General features: G+C 45.8%; 1 protein-coding gene across 1 annotated transcript in view; it reads left to right on the forward strand.

Moving 5' to 3' along the window:
- The window catches only part of grnb (granulin b), a 17,902-nt gene extending 6,287 nt beyond the window's left edge, over positions 1–11,615 (forward strand). The window contains exons 8-16 of the mRNA XM_080841035.1: positions 95–248; positions 1,039–1,130; positions 1,698–1,836; positions 5,060–5,157; positions 6,037–6,279; positions 7,132–7,434; positions 7,833–8,090; positions 8,338–8,571; positions 10,054–11,615. Coding sequence (XP_080697161.1) covers positions 95–248; positions 1,039–1,130; positions 1,698–1,836; positions 5,060–5,157; positions 6,037–6,279; positions 7,132–7,434; positions 7,833–8,090; positions 8,338–8,571; positions 10,054–10,185 — 1,653 coding nt within the window. The 3' untranslated portion in view covers positions 10,186–11,615. The remainder of the gene's footprint in view (positions 1–94; positions 249–1,038; positions 1,131–1,697; positions 1,837–5,059; positions 5,158–6,036; positions 6,280–7,131; positions 7,435–7,832; positions 8,091–8,337; positions 8,572–10,053) is intronic.
- The last annotated feature ends 1,110 nt before the right edge of the window (positions 11,616–12,725 follow it).

The raw sequence follows: 12,725 nt of genomic DNA on the forward strand, positions 1-12,725 counted from the left end.
TGTGCGTGATGTTTGTGTGTGTGCGTGTGTGCGTGTGTGCGTGATGTTTGTGTGTGTGTGTGTGTGTGTGTGTGTTTGTGCTTGCGTGCATCAGGCTGTGTGTTGCAGCGACCAGCTCCACTGTTGCCCCAACAACACCACCTGTGACCTGGAACACAAGATGTGCGCGTCCTCACACACACACAAACACACGCCTCTGGCCCCAAAACTACCTGCCCTGCTCCTAAACAGGCATCCTGCCAAAGAAGGTAAGATTGAAGGGTAAGGAGTTTGAAAGCCTTATTGCAGATAAAATCAAATCAAATCAAACTTTATTCATACACGAAGGTAACACAATGCGCCTCACAGTAGGAAGGAAAGAAATAAAGGGGGGGGGGGGGGGGAGTGGGGTTTATAATACTTGTTAAGAGACACAGATAGAAAATAAGTAAACGTTACATAAATGTTAAATAGATACATGATACCAGTGTGGTGGGATTTAGGGACAGAGAAACATTTCAGTGGTGTCAATAATGTATATGTTGTACAACTGTGTACACAATGGTGTTAGATCACTGGTACTCCACAAGCTACTTAGATAAAGGCAACAGTGTTGGACATCAATCTAGTACATAGGTTTTTTTTTTGTATCAATGATGGTGGTGTGACAAGGTGCAAGGTAGTACTGTGAAGTACACTTAAATTTGTCATCTGTATGAAGATGATTTCGTTTTAAGCTCGTACTTCTATGCCCTAGTGTCACAGTGGGTTTCAAGCACATTTAGTTTATTTCGTGTGTCATCGTACTGCCTCCGCCTTGAAGCATCTTGTCTTGTTTATTTTTTTTAACTTATGCAACTTTATCAGTTTATTTATTTTTTGATGATTTATTAGTATAGTTCTCACAGTACTTTTTTCTGCCATTAAATAACTGTAGAGGATGACATGTCATTAAGCCTCCCTATCTGTGTGTAGTTATTTGCCCTGATGTCATTAACCCTCCCTATCAGTGTGTAGTTATTTGCCCTGATGGCATTATGCCTCCCTGTCTGTGTGTAGTGATCTGCCCTGATAAACTCACCACCTGTCCTGACGGGACGACCTGCTGTGCCCTAAACACTGGTGGCTACGGCTGCTGCCCAATGCCAAAGGTACGGTGTCTACGTCTGCATCTGTGTGTGTGTGTGTGTCCGCGTCTGCATCAGTGTGTGTGCGTTTGTGCATCTGTGTGTGTGCGTGTGCGTGTGTGTGTGTGTCCGCGTCTGCATCTGTGTGTGCGTGCGTCCGCATCTGCATCTGTGTGTGTGCGTGTGTGTGTGTGTGTGTGCGTCTGCATCTGTGTGTGTGTGCATCCGCATCTGCATCTGTGTGTGTGCTTGGGTCTGGCTTTCTCTTTCATATTAGACAGACTTCACTGTTCCACGTTACCTTCTCAGTTTGGGCTTTTTTATGTCTCCGCTTGTAGAAGCTGGGGCATTGTTCTTACTGAACCCATGATCCTCTGAAGGACAAGTATTTAATAAGGCCGTCTGTGTGTGTGTGTGTGTGTGTGTGTGTGTGTGTGTGTGTGTGTGTGTGTGTGTGTGTGTGTGTGTGTGTCTGTGTGTGTGTGTGTCTGTGTGTCTGTGTGTCTGTGTGTCTGTGTGTCTGTGTGTCTGTGTGTCTGTGAGTGTCTGTGTCTGTGTGTGTGTGTACTAATATGTGATGTGTATCTCTAGGCGGTGTGTTGCTCTGATCAATTGCACTGCTGTCCAGAAGGCACGAGCTGTGACCTCACAAACAGCACCTGTGTGTCAGCCAACAGACGCGTTTCCTGGGCAACGAAAATCCCCGCCCTAAACCAGCCAAAGACCAGAGGTGAGGTCATACTTACGCCAGCAGACACCCCTACCACACACACACACACACACACTGCTCTCATGCACCCACCACTCCACAGACACCCTAAAATCACACACACACACACACACACACGCACACACACACACACACACTCACCACCTATGGGCTTATTAAATACTTGGCAGACACACACCAAATACACAGTACAACACACAGGTATCCCTACCACACACACACACACACACACACACACACACACACACACACACTCACACACACACATTACAAGTTCACAGTACAACATTCATGTGACTCCTCACTAGGGCTGTCAAAATTGCTCAAAAATGACGTTCGAATATTCCCTTTAAAAAAACACATATATTCGAACATATTCGTTGCGCATTAGGCACGTCAAAAACAGGACAAATGAAAACAACGAGACATAACTACTTGTATAGGTAATTTATTAAAGTTTAAACATATTTAACAGCATATTACCTAAACAAAAATACGTAAATGAACTAATGGCCAAGACACGCACTCTTTATTTTTCTCTCTCTACCCCGCACCGTCGCGCTCTCTGCGCATAGCGGTTTAAATGAACGTTAACGACAAATAAAATGAGGCACACAATTCCGAGAAAGAACTAAGAACTTTTACCCTGAGGTTCATACAAAAATAAAGGGCTTTTAAAAACGAAAGAGGCTACTTACATTCTTTGCGCGTGTATACAAAGGGGGGGGGGGGGGGGGGGGGGGGGGGGGGGGTTGGGTCTAGGAAGGCCTACAAGTTATTTGCCAGAAACACAAGAGAGTCCACATTTGGAGGGTGCAGTGCTGATCTCTTTTTATTCACAATATTCCCAGCGGAGGAAAAGACTCGTTCAGAGCGGACTGAGGATCCGGGGATGGAAAGATATCTCTTCGCCATCTGGGCGACGTGAGGGTATCTCCCAGAGCCCAAAGTTTTCCACCACACGAGAGGATTGTGTTGCGCAGGTATTGGAGACTCTTGTTGGTACATCGACATCTCCCTTTGAAGCTGCAGATTGTTGTCCTGGTCTGGGCTCTCCGTGCAATACGTGTCTCCGAAGAGACACCCCATAGCCGTTAAAGCTGTTTTCTCAACGGGTTGCTTGTCATGGAGTTGTCCGGCAGCGGCCTCACTGCCTGCCATATCCACCTGCTTCATCTCCTCCAGTATAGCCCCCTGCATCTGCCGTCTCTGCTCCTCTTTTAAATGAATGAGGCGATGAAAGCGTGGATCCAGGTAACTCGCTTTGTTAAGCAGCATGAATGCATTCTTATCCTCGCCATACCGCTTCTCCAGATCTGTGATGATCTTTGCCTTCATCTCGGACAATGTAGGTGGTTCTGGTTCGCCTGGCGTCCGCTTGTTCAGTTGAGCGAGCAGAACATGTTTTAAAGGCAGTACAGCTGACGCGGTTGGATACTTGTCCGTTGAAAGTGCTTCTGTTGCCACTTTAAAGGGTTTAAGGACCTCTTGCACCTGCAATAAATAAGTAAATATAATATGCGTTGATATTAGATTGACAGGTTTGCATTATTAATAATATTCACGCACAGTAAATAAGAGTAATAAGAGTGCCATCATTAGGCCTACCTATTTAAAAATATATTTCATTCACTATGCTCACCTTTTCCATTAGGGACCATTCGCCTGTGGTCAGCTCCATTCTTGAGAGTTTCTTTTCGAAGATGACGGCAGACACAGCTGCTTGCTGCTCCGATGCACGGCAGATCATGTCATACGTGCTGTTCCATCGCGTTGGACAGTCGTTGATCAGCTTCTCTGTTTTCAGTCCTAAAAGACGTTGCTTCTGCTCGAGGAGGTATCTGTCGCCGGAAGATTTGCTGAAATGCGAGGCCGCCACTTTCAGCCTACTAACGGGGATTTCAATGGCTCTGACCCCGAGCCCTTTACGCACAGCCAAGTTTATTGTGTGCGCCACACATGGTATATCTACCGTCTGAAGATGTCTCTCCACTGCATTTACATAATTAGTGGCATTTTCCGTTGTGACGGCAATCACAGATCCGATTTTTATGTCAAAAACGTCCAAGATCTCTTGAATGCATTCGCCTACATTATCTGCCGTGTGGCTGACCTTGAGCTCTTTTGTGCTTAGAACAACGTTATGCATTTCCCATTCATCGCTAATCCAATGGGCCGTTGCTGACACATAGGATGCTGTCGCTAGGGATGTCCACCCGTCCGTGGTAAGAGCCACATCTTTGTCTTTGATTGACTTCTTTATTTTGTCTAAGGTGCTGCTATGCAATTCTACAATCCTATTTGTGACTGTTCCACGGGTAGGGATATGGTACCTCGGTTCCAGTGCCTTACAGAACTCCCTGTAGCCTATCCCATCCACCACACTGATCGGCCTCATGTCCTTGCATACGAACGAAATTAACTTTTGCGTGCAGGCCTCTTGTCGTTCCGCAGACAACGAACTTGTGGCAGACGGCACAAAATACGTATCCAGACGTGGCTGTTTCGCTGAAGTTCCACCTTTTCTTCCATATTCTCTTGGGTGCACTTTCTGGAGATGTAGCCTCAAGTTGCTTGTCGTTGAATGGTACGCTAATTCTAGTTTACATAGCTTACACACTGCTTTAGTTGTAGGCTCAACAAGTTTCCCGTTAACTGACCAAAATCCAAAATGTTCCCACACATCGCTCTTTAGATTTTGCGGAGTTATAATTACTTTTTCTGCTGCGGTCAAGCTGAGTTCTGCACCTTCTGCCATCTTCTACCCAAGTCAACTGTCAGCAGTGATGCTGTGCCAGACAGTGTGACTCCTGCTACCTGTCCCTGACCCTGTATGTTTTTGTTTATTGTATTGCAATAAAACAAAATAAAAAAGACCTGTCTCTGACCTCAGGCACTCGGCCACCATCAAAGCAGACAGTCGCTCCGCTGCTGCCGCTGTTGAGCGTGTTTTTTTAAAATATACTTTTTTTTATATACTTTCGAATATGAATTTTCACATTCGAAAATCTGTTTTTAAAAACTATTCGAAAACATATTCGAATTTAGAATATTCGTTGACAGCCCTACTCCTCACACACACTTTCGACACTCAAAAGCCTGTCTGTCTGCTTAGGCTATACATTTGGTAAAAAAAAAATGTGTTGTTTTTATGGCTAAGTCAAAGAACTTGTTTAATGCATCAGCTTCGTGATCCTGTCCTCCTCTCCTCTTCTCTCTCCAGCTGCTGCAGTTCCCTGCAATGACACTGTGGCGTGTCCTGATGGGAGTACCTGCTGTAAAACAGCAACAGGGGCCTGGGCCTGCTGCCCCCTGGAGGAGGTGACAGTTATTGCATGCCTCTGTCCCTGGTTGCACGTCAAGTCTCTGTATCTCTCTCTGTATCTCTCTCTGCCCTGCAGTCTCTGTCTCTTTGCATCTCTTTCAAATGCTCTGCTTTTAACTTACTATTCTCTATCTATCTCCCTCTGTTTCTCTCAGTCTCTCTCTGTCTTGCTCAGTCTGCCTCTCTCTCTTTCGCTCTGTCTCACTCTCTCTCTATATATATATCTCTCTCTGTCTCTCGCTCTCTTGCTCGCTCTCTCTCTCTCTCTCTCTCTCTCTCTCTCTGTCTCTCTGTCTCTCTCTCTTTCGCTCTGTCTCGCTCTCTCTCTCTGAATATCGCTCTCTCTGTCTCTGGCTCTCTCTATCTATCTCTCTCTCTCTCAGTGTCTCTCTCTCTCTCTCTCTCTCTCTCTCCTCTGTTTTTACCGTGGGTCATATTCCCTTCTGCTACCTTGGGTGACCTCCGCTGCACTGTCCTTCAGTGTCCGCTCTGGTGTTCATAACTGGGTCAGCTGAGTGTGTTTTATCCCTTTAACTTCTGCTCTGTCTGGAGTCATCAAAACATGAGCCTTCCATCCAAACCTAATCCAGGTTTATATGTCAAACTAGGACCGAACAATTTCCCTATGGGTTTACTTTAGTTGTGTTTATATAATGATAATAATGACTTGTATAGAACATGACTGATGCCTTATATATTCTAACTGATATATAATGAAAATAATGATAATGCCTAATATGTAATATATACACTTATAATCATGATAATATGAATAATAATATATGTAATGCAATGTGTGTGTATACACACTCACACACATATATAAAGATAGTAATATCATGATTGATCTCCTGCTGTTCTTTGGTCCCCATCAGGCTGTGTGCTGTCCGGATCACCTCCACTGTTGTCCTCACGCCACGGTGTGTAACCTGAGGGCCAGCACCTGTGATGACCCCACTGACCCCCTGAACTCCGTCCCCTGGGCGGAGAAGACGCCCGCTCTGCCATTGGAGAGGCAGTCGTCCAATGAGAAGTGCGACGAGTCTACGTCCTGCCCAGGCAAATACACCTGCTGCAAGACGGCCGCTGGGGGGTGGGGCTGCTGCCCACTACCTGAGGTACACACACACAGACACACACAACACACACACACACTCACACACACACACACACACACACACACACACACACATACACACACACACAAAAACACAAAAACACAGGACGGGTCCTTCTGAGCATCATGGATGTAGTAACAACAATACCCCACCCTCTAACAGCGAAACTTGAAACACTCTCAATACAGACTTTTTGAATTGCACATACACACACAATTCATTCAGTTAGATAGATGGATAGTATGAATATACAGTCAAAATAGATACCGAAGTCCTATTGACCAAGTTCTTTGATATTAAATGTTTCTCTCTAAGCTGGTAGTGAGAGCTACTCCTGGCTTCCCATCAGGCCGTGAGCAATGGACATAACACTAGACACACACTTAGATGGATGTTCAGAGAAGATGTTTGAGCATTGGACATAACACTAGACACACACTTAGATGGATGTTCAGAGAAGATGGTTGAGCATTGGACATAACACTAGACACACACTTAGATGGATGTTCAAAGAAGATGGGTGAGCAGGAGCATCCCTCTCTACCTTCAAGAAGCTCTTGAAGACACCCAGCTCTTCAGAGAACACCTCCCTTCCTAACTGGCACCTTGGCTTAACTTGCACTTAAGCAGTGACAGTCCCGCACTTCTTTTTCCTTTTCTTTCTATGTCGTTTTCTATTTTTTTTGAAAAAAAAAAGCAGTATTTATTGTTACACCAGGTTCTATTGCTCTTAGCTTGATTGTTCTCTCCCTTGTACGTCGCTTTGGACAAAAGCGTCTGCTAAATGTAAATGTAAATGTAAATGTAATGTGTAATGTCTCTGTGAGCTGAGTGCTTGTGGTTTCCCATCAGGCCGTGTGCTGTGAGGACATGGAGCACTGCTGCCCCCACGGCTCCACCTGTAACCTGGCAGCCAGCACCTGTGACAGCGCCAACGGCCCCGTGCCCCTGGCCAGGAAGGTGCCCGCCCTGAACGCCAGCCCGCGCACGGGTACCGGTGCCAGTGCTGAGGATGATGATGATGCCGCTGCCACGCTCAAGGCACCGTCGCCATCTCACGGGCTCATGTGCGACGCCCACACCAGTTGCCCTGACGACAACACCTGCTGTTTCATGCACAATGCTGGCAAGTGGGGCTGCTGCCCGCTCCGTCAGGTGAGAGGGGCTGATGTCACAGAGGACTGAAGGGGAAGGCAATGGTGCCGTTTAACATGTAGACTGCGTATGTTTGCATTCCAGATTTCATTCCTCTTTTCTTCTCTCTTTGCCCTTTTGTTTGTCTGCCTGTTGTTACACTTCAACCTCTCCTCTTTTCTCCTCACACCTACTTTCTCTCTCTCTCTCTCTCTCTCTCTCTTTGTTTCTTTCTTTCTTTCTTTCTTTCTTTCTCTCTCTCACTCTCCTCTCTCTCTCGCTCTCACTCTCACGCTCTCTCTCTCTCTCTCTCTCTCCCTCCCTCTCTCTCTCTCTCTCTCTCTCTCTCTCTCTCTCTCTCTCTCTCTCTCTCTCCTAACCGTTGTTTATTTCGTTCTGTCTCCCTCCTGTCCACCCAGGCGGTGTGCTGCAGCACAGGTGATCACTGCTGCCCCGGTGGGTACACCTGTGACGAGAAGCGCACGTCATGCACCAAAGGGCGCCTCGAGATCCCCTGGTACAGGAAGCAGGAAGCCCGGGCCACACGGGTGCCAGACGGGTCAAAGGTCACCGAGGATGTGACGGACGTTAAGTGTGACAATGAGAGCACCTGTGCGTCGGGCTCCACCTGCTGTAAACTACCTACTGGAGATTGGGGCTGTTGTCCTCTAGTCAAGGTCAGTCTATAGGACACACACACACACACACACACACACACACACACACTTGCATACTCATACTATGCTTACACGTGTATATATATACACACGCACATACACTCTAGACCTTAACTCTTTTTAACACTGATTATAGGTTAAGACCTTTATTATTTGTGTATGTCCATGAAAAAGGAAGTGTGTGTGTGTGTGTGTGTGTGTGTGTGTGTGTGTGTGTGTGTGTGTGCCTCTCCTTGTTCACCTCCAGGCGGTGTGCTGTGCCGACCAGGAGCACTGTTGTCCACAGGGCTACACCTGTAAGCTGGAGTCCGGTACCTGTGTGAAGCCTTTGGGCCCGGCCGCACCAGTGCCCCTCTCTCCGCTGACCGTGGCTCAACAGTCGTCCCAAGACGTGCAGTGTGACGCTGCGACCCGCTGCGACACGGACCAGACCTGCTGCAGGACCTCCCCCAGCGACTGGGCCTGCTGCCCCTACAAGAGGGTACGCTACTGACACACATCAAACCACTGCAGACAACCAGTAAACCACCATATCACCTCTTTAAAGCCTTAGCATTCCACTGCAGACAACCAGTAAACCACCATGTCACCTCTTTAAAGCCTTAGCATTCCACTGCAGACAACCAGTAAACCACCATGTCACCTCTTTAAAGCCTTAGCATTCCACTGCAGACAACCAGTAAGCCACCATATCAGCTCCTTAACGCCTTAGCATTCCACTGCAGACAACCAATAAACCACCATATCAGCTCCTTAACGCCTTAGCATTCCACTGCAGACAACCAGGAAACCACCATATCAGCTCCTTAACGCCTTAGCATTCCACTGCAGACAACCAGGAAACCACCATATCAGCTCCTTAACGCCTTAGCATTCCACTGCAGACAACCAGTGGGCCACTGGTACCTCACTTATGCCAGCTGGCCATCTCTTGGCGTCTTCAAACTCCAGTCCATGTGTAGGTACACAGACTGAAACAAGAGTTTTACAGAAAGGGAAAGGGACACTCACTTCAACAACAATCACATTCTTGCTATGTCAAAGTTTAAAGAAAGAATGTGACAGTTTAACAGACAATGTTGTGCCATGCTTAATTTCAGTGATAAAGACTACTGCATTGGGATTTATTTGGCATTCAAGTACCCTTTTAGGATTTACGTTTGGTTTATATGTATATACCATTTCAACTCAATTGTGGCTGTACCGTTTAAAACTGACAGGGCAAGCATCTAAACTCCTTAGTTTAGTTTGTTCTACACACACACACACACACAGATTTAGCAAGTCCACTGCTCAACACAACTATCTCTCTGTTTCCACTGAAACCATCAGCTGCACTGTCACACAGATCTGCTGCCACACACACACACACACACACACACACACACACACACACACACACACACACAGATCTGCTGCCTCACACGCATATAAATGAGCCTTTCAATGGAAAAGAGTGACACCCACTCCATGCAGATCTTCTGCAGTTCACACATAAAGATCAGCCTGTGGATTGGGAAAAAAGTGACAACTGGCTCACCCAGGTCTGCTACCACTCCCGCATCTAAATCGGCAAGGGAAACTAGTGACAGTCATTTGTTGTCGCTCAGTGCATCATCCCTATATGAACTCGGAAAATAACCAAAGCAACCAACACTGACATTTGACATTTAGTAATTACAGACGGTTGAGCAGTTTAGCCCTGTTAGTCAAATGGTTTTTGGAGCAGTGATTCATTTCTCTCTTTCTCTCTCTCTCTCTCTCACTGTCTCTCGCTCTGTCAATTCAATTCAATTCAAATGGGTTTATTGGCATGAATGTGCGATACACTGTTGCCAAAGCACTTAAACAACAATAATAATAATAAACAACAGTAAAAATAATAATGGTAATACTCTCTGTCTCTCTCTCTCTCTCTTTTTCTCTCTCTTCACTCTCTTCACTCTCCTATCTAATCACACAGGCGGTGTGTTGTGCTGACATGATGAACTGTTGCCCCATGGGATATACCTGCGATCCTGAGATCCAGGGCTGCACCAAAGGATCACACCTCACCTGGTGGGACAGTGTGTTCACGGAAGGATCTAGACACTGAGTAGTTGCACTACAACAACACACACACACACACACACACACACACACACACACACACACACACACACACACACACACACACTGAGAGAAACAAACAGTCTATGAGAAATCCAACACTGGTAAACCACATACACACACACACACACACACACACACACACACACCCACACACACACACACACACACACACACACACACACACACACACTTGTTACACCACCTTGCTGAACTGACACACCCCCCAGTCCAGTTCTATTTGGTCTGGACCCCTGAAACAAAAGGGACCCGCCTCTCTTAATTCCTCTCCTAGTTTTTGCAAAGTCAACCATTTTTACTCAAGCACTCCTTTCAATTTCATTTGATTTCATTTCAGATTCAGTTCAGGTCGGCTTGGCTGCTGTATTTGTAGCATTTAGAGATGGATGCTAGGGGGGACATGAATGAATGTAACCCAGGTCCTGTTGCTCTGAGGCTGTCTATTACTTGGGGACCTGTAACCCCTCTGGCCCATGACTCTGATGGTCCTGATGACTGCAGCTGAGTAGCACTAACCGCTTACCCGTGCTAACGCTCCCCAGCTTCATGTCTGACTGACTGAGGGACACAGCCTCCTGGATCCCTGTGATGCACATGTGTGTTCGCCGCCACCCCCCATTACTTCCTGTGATGCACACGTGTGTTCTCTGTCACCCCCCCATTACTTCCTGTGATGCACACGTGTGTTCTCCATAACCCCCCCATTACTTCATGTTCTGTCCCTTATGATTAACCCGCATCCCTTGTACGGCTGTCTGCCAATTAGATGCTTTGACTTATAGTGTTACTGATGCTTTTAATCCAACCGTGGTTTTAATTCTTCTTTTAAATAATGTTTTAGTTTATGTATTTCACATAGGCTTCTCTTTACCTGGCGAGGTGCCTTATCGTCTCAACCTAAATATTCAGGTTCTCGCCCTATCAAGATATCAGATCAACCCTGATAGTGGTTTGGCCTTGATCAGGCCTGGATAAGGGCCGCATACGGCACCAAGTGAGCTGCTACCTTTTTATCCACACAGTTTAAAGAGCCGTACACTCCCAGGAAGAGGGAAGCATGATCCTCATGGTGTGGTTCTCATGCATTCATGAATCAAGTTAATCAAGGGTCCAAACCACCTGTGTTTGTTTGAAAAACAAGTGAAACACGAAAACATCTTGGATGTGAGTGTGTGTGTGTGTGTGTGTGTGTGTGTGTGTGTGTGTGTGTGTTTCTGTGTGTGTTTGTGACTTTCACATTAGAACCTGTGTCATCATGGTCAGAAGGACAAAAGCAAAAGACCTTTGTTTGGACAATGAAGAATTTGTTATAATGAGCTGTCTATTCTCTGGATTTTTTTTATTTTTTTTTACTTTGAGTAATTTGTTTTGATTTATTATTTTGTCTGAAATGGATGGGGTGTAATTTGTTCATAATGATCGTACATAAAGCGAAGAATTAAGAACAAAAATAAAAAATGGAGATTATAAAGAAGCTCTGTGTCTGATTCCCATTCATCAGTGGACTGTGTCAAGATGGAAAAGTAAAAATGTGTCTTCTTGGACGTTTTTCCTTCAGTCTAATTCCCTTATGAATCCTGTCCCTCTGTGAAAGCTTTAGTACCCTCTGCAGGAATAGCTCAAAGTTCACACTCTTATTAGCCCAGTTCTCTGCTGCCACCTATAGGCCGATCAGTTCACATGTACTGGAGGGGAGTGGAGTGGAGGTCGCCATGGTAATTACTCATTAGATTAGCCTTAGAATAGTTATATCTGCGAACAGTAAATCAGTCATCGTATGGACTGTAGGTGTTAATAGTTTCCATCTCAGGAATCATTTGATCCATCTTTCTGAGTTATAAGAAACTATTTGAAATCAGTTAGTATCATAAGTCCTAATGTGTATTTTACTTTGCTGTTGTATAAACTATTCATGCTCAAGACATCTGTGTTCCTAAGACACAAGGTTGGGCCATGGCACTATCTGCTGATAGACAGATCTGAGTGAGGGTCATGGCCCATCTTAAGGACTGGGTCGGTTTCACTTTCCTCCAGAAGTGTCTTTTCTTATTCATGGCTACATGAACATACATGTTTTGGCTACGAAGAATGTGAGCATGTCCATTAGCCCTGAACATGAGTCTTTTAATCTTCCCTGCCCCCTTGGTTCCGATCGTATGGCCATAGTGTTAAAGGTCAGATGGATAAGACTCCTCTCCTCCTGACCCCTTGGTTCCTATCCTATGGCCATAGTGTTAAAGGTCAGATGGATAAGACTCCTCTCCTGACCCCTTGGTTCCTATCCTATGGCCATAGTGTTAAAGATCAGATGGATAAGACTCCTCTCCTGACCCCTTGATTCCTATCCTATGGCCATAGTGTTAAAGATCAGATGGATAAGACTCCTCTCCTGACCCCTTGGTTCCTATCCTATGGCCATAGTGTTAAAGTTCATATGGATAAGACTTCTCTCCTGACTGATCGGCCCTCAGAGAGAGGGATGTGCTGTTAAGGCAGAGGAAAACC

Source organism: Sprattus sprattus (assembly GCF_963457725.1).
Source record: "Sprattus sprattus genome assembly, chromosome: 6".
NCBI classification, from domain to species: Eukaryota; Metazoa; Chordata; class Actinopteri; order Clupeiformes; family Clupeidae; genus Sprattus; species Sprattus sprattus.